Here is a 17,024-nt window from a genome sequence, read left to right as displayed (position 1 = left end):
GAAAAAAATAAAGATGTTTGCTTGTACATGATAAGATGGTGGAAGTCTGCAGAGCATCCCAACATTGACTAAGCTTAGGGCAACTTTCCTTGCAAAGTGCAACTTTCCTTGCAAAGTAACCAGTCTTTAGGAAAGAAACCACTGAAAGAAATTCATAAATTTTACATAGCCTTTTAGATCATAATGCTTCAGTCATTTTTAGGATGTTTGTAAGCTGCTTGTAAAATTTGAAACATGTAGGGTTTATGTATAAAAAGAATACTAACATGAATGATTTCTTGATTTAACAATAATTGCTTCGTTTTATAACCACTTCCGGACCGCCTGCCGCATATATACTGCGGCAGGGCGGCCTGGCTGTGCAAAATCACGTACATGTACATAATTTTGTGCACGAGATCTGGGGCACAGGCATGCACTGCTGAAGCCCCACTCCCGCTGTGATTGGACACAGCGGGAGCCAATCAACCGGTCTGGGACCAGCCGATTGTTCAGAGGAGAGGCAGAACGGTGGTCTGCCTATGTAAACAAGGCAGACCGCCGTTCTGTCACAGAGGAAAATGGAGATCCTGTGTGTCTGCTAAGCAGAAACACGGCCTGCTTCAATTCAGCTTTCCCCACAGCCTTTGGATGGTTTTCCACCTTCAGCTCCCCCCAGGGGTTCGGACCAACTCACCTAGTGGACCTGCAGCCATTCACCGATCACCACCTGGAATCGGTCTGGTACGGCATTGGTAGTATTCAATTTTTATAGATATTTTATATATTTTAAAACTTTGACAGGAGATGTTGCCATGACAACATGTTTCGCGCGCATGCGCTTTATCAAGTCACTAAGTCAGAGGTGACTTGATAAAGCACATGCGTGCGAAACATGTTGTCATGGCAACATCTCCTTCATGCGTTCCAGGCTGGTTACACTTCCAGGTTTGAGACTTCTGCCCTGCTTCTGGTTTGCTGATATGTCACGCGGTGAGCGCCGGCTGGTCCAGCTTGGCTCCCGTTCAAACAACAGCTTTGATACAGCCTTTCCCACAGCCTTTGGATGGTTTTCCACCTTCAGCTCATATCAGGGGTTTGGACCAACTCACCTAGTGGACCTGCAGTCATGCACCGATCACCACCTAGAATGGATCTGGTACAGCATTGGTTGTATTCAATTTTTATTGATATTCCATATATTTTAAAACTTTGACTTTTCCAATAAATGTTTTTACATCCAACGGGTTGTGTACATAGTACTTTGAAAATACCACTACCTGGCTAGCGCTGCCTTCCTTTTCTCCTGGCAACTTTAGGCTGGTTTATAGCAATTTATTGGCAGCAGCACTGGTTTGGTTGCAAAATTTCTACAGTGCAGTTGCCGCAGTGATAGCGCTGGACCTTTTGTTGCAACTTTTTAAAATAAACATTCACTTTTCTTCGTGAACAGCCTCTACTCCTATATAGTAATATTTCACGCCACCCTTGACACAGCATGACATGTTTTTTTTTTGAATGTTCATTTTATATGTGTTTATTTTATAATTATTTTCAATTCAAAGCATTATACCAGTTTTGGGGGGTGGAGGATGCCAGTCTGTGTACTTTCTTTACACTCAGAAATCTCATCTTTGCATTTCAGCTATTTATGATAGGAGCAAAAACAAGTAATATTTAGCTTCAATTTTTAGCAGTAATTTCCATCTTTAATTTTGTTACCTTGTCTTTTAAAGACACTCAATATTTTCACTTTTCTTTGCTGGCTGTATTTTAAGCTGGGTATACACTTGTAGAACTTTGAAAGAAAATTCATACAAAAATTCTTAGGAAAATTCATATTCTCATTTGAATGTTGTTAGAAAGATTTTGTTCACTTTTAACATTCGATTTTGGAATGAATGGACTTTACCAAATGAAAACCACGTACACTGTTTGAAATTTGTACATTTAAGAAAAAAATTTCCATCCTGCTCCTTTAAATTTTTTTGTCACTGCAGTAGAAAACAAACATCAATTTGACCCCTAATGATTAGAAAAAAGAACGCATATTCTTACAAAAGTTCTTTCAACAAAAAAATAACTAAACTAGTGTATACCTAGCTTTAGATGCTTTACAATATGCTGCACCTTTGCCTATAGATTTTTATATTACTAGTATAATGTGGGCTATTGTTTTCTTTGTCCTATGATTATAAGACTGGCAGATCAAGATAAGGTTACAATATAGTAACTGGCTTTACTGGCAGTTTATGATGCCAATAGATTACTAGCAGATTTTACACCAAAAGAACTGGCAGAAACCAGTCCTCTGAATCTACTTTTATTCTCAACTCAGCCTGTAGAGCAGGCATGTCCAACCTGCGGCCCGGGGGCCGCATGCGGCCCAGAGCCGCAGGCAATGCGGCCCACTGCCCCCTGACAATTGTTTTTTTTGATGGGGAAGAAGGAAGTCGGGTCGGGGGCACGGCCACAGCCGCTTCCAACTAACTGTAGGCAGAGGCTGCCTCGGAAGGGATCATCCTCTAGTTGTGTTAAATTAGTGCTGGGGGGGGGAGCGGCAGCGTGGGAAGAGCGCAGCGGCGTTTTATTACTTATATACCTTAACTATAGTATTTATTTTATATGCGGCCCGAGAAAATTTATCTACACTCAATGTGGTCCAGGGAAGCCAAAAGGTTGGACACCCATGCTGTAGAGCATTTAATAAAGTGATGCTGACCAGTCACCTTTACAGGACCTAGCAAAAGTTGCACCCACTTTATATTTGACCATAGTTGCATTAATCTGTGTATGTGGATATGAGGAACACAAGGAATGGGCATACTGTATGTATACAGTATTCATCCCTTCACCTTTCTCTGTTGATAAATCAAAATTGGGCTAAAAAAAAAAAAATGTTTTCCCACAAAAGATTATAGATTTCTATTTCTGCCAGCATCACCATTTTGCTTATGATACTCTTAGTTCACGTGATGTACATGGTACTATATTCTGTAACAGAAATCCACTAGATGAGTATTTTAAACTAGGGATCAACCAATTATCGGCAAAGCCGATATATCGAGGGCCGATATGCACTTTCCATGATATATCGGAATCGGCCATGGAGGTTACCGATATTGCCGATATTTCTGGAAAGTGCTTGTACCGGAGTGATGCCTGCAGCTATAGGCATCACCCCGATACTGACGTCCAAAGCCGAGGGTCGGCTGTCTTGTGATGACAACCGATGCGGCTGAGAAGTCGCTCAGCTGTCATTACAAATTTAAATACCTCAAAATGTTTAGTGTGTACTTACTTTTTTTCCTGGGAGACAAAGGGGTATAGATAGTATTTAAATAATGCTGCCCACCAGCTTACAAGTTTTAAAAATACACATACAGTATACTAAATGTATATACAGGTAGCTGTATTTTAGCATTATGCTCCCAAGATTCACATTTATTCTATTTTTAAATTTGTAATGTTTGCTTCAGCAAAGCAATGGCCCCCCTAGGATTAGTCAGAAACTTCTGGTAACAATATAAAGCATCACTTTTGTGAACTTTGTAAAATGTTACTTTATGAATCATCAGACACGAAGGCCATTGGAACAGACAGTGAGCTTACATATTGTGACCAAAATACAATTTAAAATTTCATGATTTTATGGTGTTTTGTGTTTTTATTTTCCTGGATAATCTGAATTTTTTAAAAACAGCCCCAGAGAGACATGGAAGCACTTAAAAAAAAAAAAAAAAAATTAGGGAGATAACCTAGCAAGACTCTAATATAGTAAGGAGGCAAAAAAGCACCTACTATAAAATACAAAAAAAAAAAAACAAATCAATCCTGAATAAAACTATTCACATGTGTGCAAATGTCATATAAATATGTGAACACTTACAGACCATGAGTGCTTTCAGAGGACTAGGGCCTAAATCTCTCAGACAACTATAGTTGGAGCAAACTGACTGCACTAGAGCTTCCGAAGGAGAAAGTTTTGGAACAGTTGTGTGCTCCAACTATAGTTGCTTAAGTGGTTCAGTCCTTACTGCTGGGAAAGCATTCATGTTTTGTCAGGGTTCATCTTCTTTCATTGTTTTAATCAAAAAAGGCCACTGCATGGTTTCCCTGTTTCTTTGAATCATACTCTCTAAGAAGTTTGTGTGTGAGAATTCCAGCGTAAGGAAACATCTGACTGAACTTATACGTATATATATATAAATATATTATTAAAAAAAATAATATATATATATATGTATATGTATATATATATATATATATATATATATATATATATATATATATATATATATATATATATATATATATATATATATATAATTAAAAAATATATATATATATATAAATAAACAATGCTTTTTTAGAACAGCATTTTGAGTATCGATAATCAAAAGGTAACATCATAAAGACACCCAGAAACATAAAGAGCTCCACATAGTGTAAGATTATCTAAAAAGATTGCACTTACATAGTTTATAGTAAAATATCGCCCTTAAACCAAACACGCAGGCCAACGTGTAAACACAGCCCGTCCTTCCGGGGTCGCACTTGAGTTGACGTCAGCACAACGTTTTATCATAAGTTGACATCTTCTGGGGTATGTGTTTACATGCTGGCTGGCTCTTTATTTATTTTTTTTGTTTGGGTGTCTCTTTATATTTTTGGGTGTCTCTATGATGTTACTATTTGATTATCCGTGTGTGGAAATATAAGAGGACCCTGGACTTTATAAAGGCTCTGGCTGGGTATTACGCCACAAGAGTCATTTACCTCTTACGGGGTCAATAGGAGCTGGTAAGAGACCATTTCAGTCTTTGGTGGTGGTGTCATCTCAGCTTACCTATGGTGATGGATAGCGGTGTTTGTCACACCAAGGATTCCTCAATGTATCACCTATGGACTTTTTTTGTATTAATTATTTTTATGGATATTCACTATATGCGCAACTTATATCTACTGTATACTTTAAATATGTTTGACATCAACATAGCCTGCATGTTGGCGATTCTCCCACTATGTGCTCACCAGCCTGTATTCCTGCTGATTGGATTTTGTACATTTCAAGATGGTTTTGCATTCCTATTATATTCTATGGGAATGCAAAACCCGCTTGAAGCAGGTCAAATAGAAGTCCGGATTGACTCAACTGCAGATCAAATGCACCTGTCAATGAATGATCGCATATGCATCTGATTTCATTCAGGACTGTTCTAACTGAAAAAAAAAAAATAGAAACAAATAAAAAAATACAATTCGGTGCATTTCATTTGAAAGTTTCAGTAATGTTTGGGAATGTACAAAATTGCACAATTATCAACACCAAAAATTCCTACAAGAGAGTTAAGAGGATTATTAAAATCTTTTTATACTGTTAAACAATATTCCTTTGTATGGCTAGTCCTTTATGTTGGACCTATTTATCCAATGCAGTTGAGCTAAGCGGTTAAGTATTATGGTGGCGGTTGGTTTTACATATCAAGCATAAACGAACATCTCAAATAATCAGACTGCCTAGTCATGCATTATGCTTGTTTAAAAAGCCTGAGTTTATCAGTCTAATGACGAGGCTTTGTGTCTTGAAAGCATGCCTTGATTTACACTACAGTCAGCTATAATATAACCATTATTTTAACCAGAAGTATGACATGCAATTCTGCTTGCACTCAACTGCCAACTTCTACCTAACAGAGAACACTAATTTTAAATAATTTTTAAAAAACTTCTATGAAGAATTATGTTAAAAGGCACTTTATTATGCAAAAGCAGAATTAAGACATACATGCAGTATACCAAAAACAATAGTCAAACCCTTCAAAATTGCTTTACTTACCAAAAATGGCAAGAATGCACACTGGTCCTATAGCAGGTATTATGCATCTTACAATGTCATATAATTTTTCCATTTCTGCCAATTATTTTGGCAATAACTTTGTCATTACTTAAAGCCTAACTTTAGGATTATCAAAAAAACCCTGCTTGCAGTAGTCCCCCCCCCCTCCCTCAACACAAGGGTTAAAGTGTGTTATGTGAAAAGAAAGTAGGAGTGCTACACACCTTATTCCTTGCTCCAGCATGGTCCTCTGACACTGCGACTGGTCCCCCATAGCGGCCTCTCCAAGCTGCAGCTATACTCCAGCATTCTCACCCTACAATGCAGGGTTAACATCCCTGTATTGTACATGATAACGCTGAGGCTCACCCACAGACTGGAGCTTTGGGAAGAGGGGGAGAGTGGCTGGAGTGGGGAGATAGGTAACATATCCAGTACTGCACCCCCTAGACATAACAAGCATTTAAAAAGTAGAATATATGCATGTTATATATTATATATACATACATATATATATATATATATATATATATATATATATATATATATATATATATATATATATATATATATATGTGTGTGTGTATAACATATAACATGCATATATATGAGGATCCATGCAATTCATAGACAAAAAAAAAAGAAATCTATACTAAAGGCACCTATTCTATTTTGTACGGTTTAAAAAGCATAATTTTAATATTAATTAAAAGTATAAGTTTATTCTATAATTTGTCTCATTTAAAATGTCTCTAACTAAAAGTATGATTCTGGTACAATGCATTACTAAGTTATTATTTACAAATTAAATAAGCTGCTCCTACACCTGCTGTATTTAAACAGTAACTGCCGGCTATCATTTTGACAGTTGGGAATTGCTTGCAAGTGCAAGGAGGGAACAGCAGCAAGGCAGGACAGGGTGTATTACATATGGCATACTTCAATTATGTTTTTTCTGGGGTATGTTGTTGTACGCTCATAGTACAGAACTTGTTGAATCTTGCTCTGCAAAAAATGTTGCCCCAAATATATCCATATTTAGGCAAATTCGTCTCCTGACTTCATCATGCTTTGAAATTTCTCACTAAAAATGTGAATGCATTGTAATAATTGATGCTAACACCATAAATATGGTTCTTGCATAAGATACATAGGATTTATAACTCCAGACAGTGACAAATTGTCATTAAACGTGAACTTTGCAAGCTGATTAGCATATGATTTTTAAATTGGCAATGGTTTTATTTTATTTTTAAATGAAATTGACACTGAAATGCATGTTAAGAAGCAATAAATGTTGAGTTGTTAAATACAGATCCTATATTTTCTTTTACAGTAAACAAATCTGCATGTCCCCCAAGCTCCTCAAACCTTGGACTACCTGGGCTGCTAACCTCAGGAAGCACAATTAATACTTGCTGTGTTACGTCAAATCCATATGACCTGATACAGTTAGGCAGAAATGTGATACACGCCCTAAAATTAGTGATTTCCTCCCTAAAAAAAATAGTGTGGGCAATGATGGGGTTTATGTGCAACTTCCCTGTCCTGGTAATCAATTAGTTAAAAAAAGAAATGCTATTTAATATATTTTTGGTAAAAAAAAAAAAATCTGAAATGGATAAATAATATTTTTTTTTAAATTTGAAAATGTTCTTAAAGCTTTCTTAAATGGGGCATCATAACATTATTTCTACCTGATAGTAATTATAGAGTTTTTTATGAAAAAGATAACCTGGCTTACAGTGGAACATGTGCAGCTGGCTGTCTACTGCTTAAGCGGTATTCATGCTTTGACTCAACATGGTATGAAGAAAAGCCTGTCAACAAATAGAGTATAGCAGCTTACTCCTCCCCCTATCCCCATTTAATTGTATAAGCCTTGCATCATAATGACAAAATCTATTGTATAGCATTTTAAAAATTAAATTTGTAAATAGTAATTCTATTTTGCTATTTTATACCGGCTTTTGAATCTCTCAAAGAGGCTAACTGAAATGTTTACTTTTTTTTATTGCTATATGGGATTTGAAAGCTTGACCTCAGTATATACAGAATGTTCTTCTAACAGCACTCAACATTCATGGACACCTTATTCCGCAAACTCAGTTATACATAAAAGCACACTGTAATAGCAATACATATTTAGATGATAGTATCCCAGTAATAAATAAGCCTATCATCTGTATTTTAGTAAATTTAAATTATCATCAGGAGCCATTGGCTCCTGCTGCTGTCAATCAAATGCTGTAAAGAATGGAGCAGGGGGCAGAGCAAAACTATGCTGTATGTGTCTATGGATGCTTGCTCCTGGCATGGGAGCATGCCTGCAATCGTATTCCCATAGCACACAGCTTACTATAAAGGTACTCAGAGTAGAGGAGAAGCAGACAGCATCGGCGGAGGACCCCAGAGGAGGAGGTAAAGGGGCTGCTCTGTGCAAATACAATTGCACAGAGCGGCCCCTTTACCTCCTCTTCTGGGGTACTCCAAAGATGCTATCCACTCCTACTACTTATTTATTACTGGGATACTATTATGATTTTAAGAAACAAATGATGCGTTTACAACCACTTTAAGTATAATAATCCTAAATGTGCCTTTGCACATCCTTACAATGCGCTGCCTGATTACAGTAAGACATGCAACAGATACAAGCATGTCTAGCAATCATTAAATAGTGTTGGGGTAATTCATGATTGAGAATAAGTGTATCAGAATTCTTTTAACATTGTACATCTCCTTTCGGCAGCTAGGACTTTAATATTACGAAAATGGAAAACCACCGACACCCCAAATCTCTCTGAAGCAATCACCTTGGTCAATGAGAACTATAAACTGGAAAAAGCCTTATCCTTTAATACTTTAACGCATCACAAATTTCAAAAAGCTTGGTCGGAATGGCCCTATTTGACGCCTGAAACTAGAAGTTTATAATCTAACCCTTTACTTAGCTTAGTTCCACTTGTTTTGAGCTTAGTTTTATTTGTGTTGATCTTGAGAGGGTCGGGAGGTGGGGACTACCCGTGACTTAGTGACATTGTTCCCCTATGGGTTCTGAGTCGGGGTGGTTCAGCGCCTCTTGTCTTTTCTCTGCATCGGTATAAACTGTATTGACATATACATGCATGATGTATATGCACTTGAACGAAGTTTATATTGCTACTTGAATACTGTATAATCTACTTTTGAATAATGTTCTACCTTGTTGTGGTTATTTTCTTCACTTATTTCACATTCTGTTAATGTGATTTTATGTTTCTCATCTATATTTGAATTTTAATAAAAACTAATGATTGAAAAAAAAAAAAGAATTCTTTTAACATGTTTGCAATATTTAACCTCAGAGAACAGAGCAATTCTTTGCATGTATGAAAAATTTGCAAGTCGGTAGGAAAAGATACTATGGCTTTTGTTGAGAGGAAGGGCAGATTGTCATCCTCATCTGAAACCTTAGTCATCTGTGTCCTTTATTACAAGGAAAACGTACTTTCCTTACTGTCAGAAATGAAAAAAAAATCCATGATTTTAGAATACAAGCAAAAGTTTTGGTTCAAAGTCAGGCTTCAAAGCCTGTGATATAGCTAATTCCTCTAATCACTTTAATATGAATGGATGGGATTTGAGAGGTTTATAAATATTTACTTGTAACTCTGTAGCATGTGGCTGAGTAACTGCATTGGGGAATGACTGTTTTTGCTCTTTACCAAACTTAAATATATGGAAATAAAACCTACAACTGTATCAATTGATGTCATCCCTTCTAAAGAAGCATAGAACTCCTTTAGTTCTTACTAGCTTTGAAAGCAGATGCCAAAAAAGACCCTCAAAGCCTGGTCTTATTTCCACCTTTCAATTGTCTCCTTCTCCATGACCTTGCCAAAAACAAACTATGTGCTTCAATGGGAGAAGGAATTTGGTAGAATAGTGGACATGATGGACTGGGAAGAGGTCTAGACCTCTATAGCCTGGAGCTCTTTTAATATATTATCAGTGAAAAGCTCTTATACAATTTAGGTTGCTACTTATCAACAGCCTGAATAGCTAAATACGTCCCCATTACTCAATTACTCCCTATATTCCTTCAGAGGTTGTAAAAAATCTGGTATTATGTTACATATATGGTGGTGCTGCCCTAAAGCACAATTCTAAATTACCTCTTACAAGTTAATTAATTTGATTCCTGATTGTAGTATACAAAAAGACCCCTTAGAGGTCCTATCCAAAAAACCTACACAAGGTATCCATAGACCTACTAACAAATGTACTTGTTTCTATTCAACGCCACCGAACAAGTATTATACCATTCCTGGAAATGTTCAATGTTAACCTTTGTGGAAGCCAAAAACAGATTCAATGGTGCTATGAGTAATGAAAAATCACCAGCTTTTGTTCAAGATATGTACTAAAATGTTTTTGATATTCTTGTCTCAAACATTTTTCAAACCTAATGATAGACAACTCACAACTCCAACTCTATTATCAAATCTACGACGACGAGGGGGGTGGGGGAAACCCTCTCTTTGACCTACCTAAGATGTTTTCCCTCTTTCTTTTACTCCCTTGCCTGAATCTTTACTTTACTGTACTATACCTGGCATTTTCTTCACTTACATATTTCATTTGTTTGTTTTTTTGCCTTCTATTACTCTGCTGCACGTACTTTTCTTTAAAATCATATCCATGGACCTTGCATAGGCCTGTGAATAGTTTTCATCTGCTTTCTCTATTACATATTGACTACACAGATCTGTATCTACATGCCATTGTATTCCTTTACTTTCAGTAAAAACTATTAATGGCAAAATATATAGAAAAAACATATCTGCAATCAAGGATGAAAATACAGGTAGACAATGAGGTATCTGTTCTATATACATATGGATAAATTACATGCCTAAAACAAGATAATGATTTGTGCTAATATTCTTCTTTTATTTTCGTTTTCTAATTAAAAAAAAAAATATTGAAGGAGACATCCATTCAGTTTAAACAAAATTCCTTATAACAAATCATAGCAAAGGGAACCATTTACAGACCTATTTTAAACAACTCATCTTTCTATTTTAATATTACTCTGGTAGCCAACATGTAACTATCCATGTGGTTATATTTCTCTGTAAAGAAATGCTGCTATACTATATGTCACCAGCAGGCAGTACTACTGTAACAGTTCCCAACATCAGTTAGAGAGCTGAATGAAGGATGTTTCGGAAAATGTTTTGCTGCAGCAGTGAACTTAGTGAGTTCCTTATCAGACCCAATAAATTATTTAATATTAGTAATACCTCTGAAGATTTAATCTTCTAGACTAAACTATAATTAGAAATAACAAAGCTGACAATATTGTAATTTTAAATTTAAATTTAAATGACTGCAACATGTGGAATTCGTTTTGTGCTAATGGTACTTGTCCAAAAACTGAACACTTAGAGACAGCACTATACAAGAATCTTTGAACCTAAGAATGTAACTGTAAATGATTACAAACGTCAAAAAAATACCAGGTTGTCTAAAAATTATTTTAGAAAATAATATAAAAAAAAAAATACCAGATTGTAAAATTGATAACTGTGATTTCCCATTAGCTTTTAATAATTTTAATGCAATCACATAACATGCTTTTATATACAATACAAACCCTTTTCTACCAGATCACTGTACTTTACTAGGCTTTACAGTATTTCAGTTCATTAAAGAATTTATGGTTATACTACACACCGTGAAATTGTAACAGCTGTTAGAAGCAGGAACAACAACCCTATCATGCCAAGTTTAAGACCCAGATAAAGATTTTCAGATAAAAAGCACATCTGCACTGATGCTATACAATAAATACATAAATGCTTGCTGCAGATTATATAAACTTTTTTTTTTTTATGTTTTTTATATTATTCAAAAAAAGCTGCCCAGCTGCCAAACAATGAAACATCCGTTCATAAATTGTTCTTATGTTTAACACAACTACATACAGGCTTCCCTATAAGTTAAATAACTTGTCACTTACTTAGAGGGGTAGAGCTGAGGCGAGTACTGGTGTGCTGATCTTGGACTGTAGCCACTACTTGTTATTACTGTAAAACATAAAACACACTTGAAAAACTTTGTACCATAAATAACTTGCATTCACGCTTTAACAGCTTTAGCATCGATCATAAAGGATGACAAAATGAATTATTTTACTGTAAAATAGGACTACAAAGTGTGGAAGTATTTGGTACAGAATTAAATCTATATCTTGGCAACTGCAAACTCTCAGAGGTAGCTCGGCACTCGGGCAGTCACATTTGAAAGACTAAAAATACTTTTAAAGTGTATAGGTAAAGTCGTAGCCTGTGTTGTCCCATTTCTAAGAATGTCACAGAAAGTTTGAATTATCTATGTAAATACAAACTGCAAGATTGGAATTGAGCTTCAGCATCATCGACTCCTTAATCATTCTGCTGCTGCTAAACATCTTCTCGACATGGCATCCTAAATGTCTATCCTATGTGGACTTATTCCAAAGTTAGTGCAGAAGTTTTTCTTTTCCTTAACCATCTGTCTCTATCAAGACAGATGCATGCCAAATATACATTCTGCATAATGGTGAACCCATCCCTCCATAGGAAATCCATAGAGAAAACATACAGGGTAATGCCAGGCCATCTGCTTATGTTTCACTTTAAAAATGATTAATGTAAGACACACTAGTGGAGCAAGCATGAAAAAACCCAATTAAAGTTTTTTTTATAGGTTTCATAGAAATGTAAATCTGGATTGTCACTCTTAATAAAAATAAACGGAATTCACCAGGGTTGATTTATGAAAGGCAAGTACGGTGTGCACTATGAAAGTAAGGTGTCCCAGGGCTTAGTGAATACGGAGAAGCTCTGCTGGATTCTATCATCCAATCATAGCAAGCTGTATTTTTTTCTCTGCATGTGATTGGCTTCCCCTCATTTGCTAAGCTCTGGAGCAAATGTCTTTGCAGACTGCAACTGCACTTGCAAAGTCTATTTGCTTTTAGTAAATCAACCCCATAGCGGTAATAAGGTCAGATTTGTGGCTTTAGCTCCTTTAATCCTTTTTCAATAAAGTGTATGTAAGGGCAACTTTTTTTGTTTGGAAATAGTATGGCAAAGTTAGACTCTCTGCTAAGTCGTTAATGCCATCTGAGTCTCAGCTAGGGGGAATAATCCCTCTATTAGTCCATGTTTTAAAGTTACCAGTGCATGGGTAAATTATCATTTTATTGGGAAAAATGTTACAGTGAAACACATCTATGATGCAAATTACCCTTACTTTGGGACATTCTCTCTTATTTTCTGTTGCGTCACAAGGACAGGTAGTGAATGGACACAGTCTCCCCCAGCACAGAGTTTCTTACAAAGACGAAGAAAAATGTTCCTAAACTAAAACTGCAAAAAAAAGTTTTGGCTATACACTTTAGATTTCCAGGCATAGGTTAATATATGGGGTTGATTTACTAAAAGTAAATGGACTGTGCACTTTTGCAAGGGCAGTTGCTCCAGAGCTTTGTAAATTAGGTAAGCTTCACTTAACAAAGAACACTCAATCACATGCAAGGAAAAAAAGCACTTTTGTTTTGCATATGATTTGATGATAGAAGTCAGCAGAGCTCTCCATCATTTACTAAGCTCTGCAGCAACTGCACTTGCCTTTAGTAAATCAACCTCCTATGTTCTCAGTTTTGAATGTCTGGTTCAGTTATTAGAGCAAGTCTTCTATGCATAATGAATGCCCTGCATTGAAACAGAGTTACCCTCTACTATCTGTACACTTATTCACCCCCTAAAACAGATCATTAACCTCCTGCCTCCCAAAACTTTACATCTAAAATGAGCCATTAACACTCAGACTCCACTCCTAACCCTTAGCCTAACCATTGAAATAAGCTGTCAAACTTAACTTTCCCCACAAAAATTTAAAAGAATATTCCAGGAATTAAAAAAAAAATATATTTCAATGGGCCCCCCTGCACTGCAAAGGTTAAATACTCATTAACTCTAGAGAATGAGGAATAGGGTACAAGACTTACCTTAGTTGCTATTCTGGCAGGCTCCCAACATCTGTGCGCTTCGGGGTGTAGTCACATGATGATGTCATCATGTACAATGTGGAATAGACTCCCTCCAGAGGTGGTTCTGGCTAGCTCACTAGATCGCTTTAAAAAAGGCCAGGATTCTTTCCTGGGTGTACTTAATATAAGTGGGTACTAAAATACTAAAAACATTTTGGGTAAAGTTGATCCAGGGAATATCTGATTGCCTCTCGGGGGATCAGGAAGGAGTTTTTTTCCCCTGCTGTAGCAAATTGGATCATGCTTTGCTGGGGTTTTTTCGCCATCCTCTGAATCAACTGCGGGTATAGGATTGTGTATATGGGATTGTATGGTTGGGATTACAATACTGTTTTTTTTTTTTTTTTGTTGGTTGAACCAGATGGACTTTTTGTGTCTTTTTTCAACCTGACTAACTATGTAACTATGTAACAATGCAGGGCCAAGAGCCCTGCATTATTTGTGAAGATGGAGAGGGACCATTCACATCATGGAGTTGAGGAGAGTGGCGGGGCAAGGAGTAAGGTATGTATTACACCTCATTCCTTATCCCTTAGAATTAATGAGCAATTTAACCCTTGCAGTGCAGGGGGCCTCACTGCAAGGGTAGTTTTTTAATTCCTGGAGTTGGGCTTTAACCCTCTCTAACCCTATCACTTAATTAAATATAACCAAGTGCTAACCCCTATTTTGTCTATATTCTTCTCTCCTCACGTGTCTCTGCACCAATAGCAAGCAGCCCTTTGCCAAAACCATACAATGTCTATAATATATCAGTTTGGGGTTTGCCAACCATTCAAGTTAATTGATATTTGGATAGCAATAAACTGTTTAAACTATTTTTATTACAAACACTTTGCTGGGATGGTTTTCCTATTACTCTTTGAAAACTCCATCAATATATCAGATAGGAGTGGCAGACAATATTAGAAGAGTAGATCTAGAATAGGGAAAACTCATCTTTATTTGATTTGCTCACTTCATACATAAGATGACCCAGTCACTGACTTTAAAAATAAAAAATACATCCTGTAAAGAAGAGTACATTTAAATGCCTATCCTGCTGACTGAATCTTTAGAATACTACACATTTCCAGGTGTGTCAGATGCCTGCCCTCCATCAACCTGCTGTGGTTCCATAGTATTGACATAGGGGTTGGTGGGTGGTACCATTGAGGTGAGCATTGGGGACCAAGCACTTGAGTCACCCAAAAATGTTCCATGTGCTGAATATTCTGCCAATGGATTCACTCATTGCCAATGGATTTGAGAAACTGGCGGTAGGATAGGTAAATATAAATTGTCTTCTGTTGCAGGGTATTTTCTTAGTTTTTTAGAAAAAAATTACAAAATACATAAAAATACAGCTGGGAATCACTTATCCAATGGTGTAAGAACAATATTTACGACAGGCCCCATATAGGTATGCAACCATAATTTACTGTGATCAAAAACAGTCATGGGATCTGCTATTGCTATAGTTTAAAAAAAAAAAAAAAACTTGTGCAAAATATTCTTATTGTCAATGGCTATGAAAAAGATGGGCATGCATTTTTTAATTGTTCAAGTAAGCGAAGCATCAGCCCACCTCTTAAGGCTCTGTATTAGTTAGTCAAGTCCCCCATCTCATAAAAAAAAAGGGTTGCTTGGGAGTGAAGTTTTACTTATGTGAAAAATGACCATCTCTATGTAACGTCAGCTGCTGTAATCTTTGTATCTAGAAATCCTTTTGACATTTGGTTCTTTTACTGAAGGTAACCTCTGCTTATACTTTTTTATACTATGCTCATTTTGAAGTGCCCTGGTTAATGGCATGTTTCTTTTTTCTACAAACATTTATCAAGAGACAATCTTGCATTCACGGCTTTAGCATCACAAATATAAGATTATGTAAGTATATATATATATATTCTGCATCAGCACGCATACTGCAGCATAGAGGACTAAGGGCTCATGTACACAGGGTAAACGCAAGCAATATCGCTGCAAAATTGCGCCACGATTTTACTGCGATTTTGTCACGTTTTTGCGGCCGGGTGGTCAAAACGTTCCTATGCTGAACGTGATTCTTCTTTGTTCAGGAGTCGGTGCTTGAGGGAGGTTGAACCTCCCCTACTCGCAGCAGCTTCTAAACTCTTGTAAAAGCCTGTGAATACATGGACACACAGGGGTTGATTTACTAAAACTGAAGAGTGCAAAATCTGGTGCAGCTGTGCATTGAAACCAATCGGCTTTCATATTTTATTGTCAAAGCTTAATTGAACAAGCTGAAGTTTGAAGCTGATTGGCTCCAGCTGCACCATATTTTGCACTCTCCAGTTTTAATAAATGTGTGCTATAGGCTTTTATGGAATTGAGTTCAGGAGCTTTGGCAAAAAAAAACAAAAGCTCCTAAACTCCTAGGCTCTAAGTCTCCTAAGCTCCTAAACTCATATTTAGAAGCTGTAGTGTACACGAGCCCTAAAAAATACTGTTATTCTCAATTAATTCGGGCTGAGAAACTGAAATACAAGCTTCTACTATGTAGGTGCAGTTATGCCAGTGGAGTTGCACACATCTGGTTTCAGAAAAAAAATATTTACGAACTTTCACTACTATTGAGATATCACATTTAAACATACAAATCTAAAATATCCACTACGTTAATGCTAATCAGCAATAATTTTGCAATGTTCACCTTGCTGAAAGAGGTAAACATCAGGACAAAAAAAAATGTAAAAGAGATGGACTTAAACCACAACTGATATATTGAAAATTGATCTATTCCTTTCTTATCCATTTATAAACATTCAAATACAATGTCAATGACTGCCAGATAATAGTCCAATAGGGCACTCCTTTGATAAAATACAGGAAGGTTGCCCGAGACCGGGTTTTAATACCTCCATCTACATATCTGCTTCCTTCTGTATTCTTTAAACACATTTCAAGTAATCTGCCCAGCAGTGCCTTTGTACCTGTTTAGCCCCTAATTCAAGAAAAATAACCTCACATGCAGTAACCTACACAATCTGGGGTATCCTAGTAAAACTGTGATCATGTTGACAAAATATATGAGTGAATAGTTAAGTGTAAACAACAGCATTTCATGATTAAGGGCACCACTTAAACTGGCAATAATCTAATGATCCAGCTATCTTTTAA

The 17,024-nt window shown here is 36.5% G+C and overlaps 1 protein-coding gene across 8 annotated transcripts in view; it reads right to left on the bottom strand.

Annotated features, from left to right (window-relative positions):
• Positions 1–17,024, bottom strand: part of EYA4 (EYA transcriptional coactivator and phosphatase 4) — a 374,365-nt gene that overhangs the window by 85,291 nt on the left and 272,050 nt on the right. For all 8 annotated transcript variants that reach the window (XM_082249699.1, XM_082249701.1, XM_082249700.1 and 5 more), the window contains one exon: positions 11,826–11,892. In XM_082249699.1, coding sequence (XP_082105825.1) covers positions 11,826–11,892 — 67 coding nt within the window. The remainder of the gene's footprint in view (positions 1–11,825; positions 11,893–17,024) is intronic.

This window comes from Pelophylax lessonae, assembly GCF_965119305.1.
Source record: "Pelophylax lessonae genome assembly, chromosome: 3".
NCBI classification, from domain to species: domain Eukaryota; kingdom Metazoa; phylum Chordata; class Amphibia; order Anura; family Ranidae; genus Pelophylax; species Pelophylax lessonae.
Note: the sequence above shows the minus strand (reverse complement) of the source record. Positions and strands in the feature narration are given on the sequence as shown.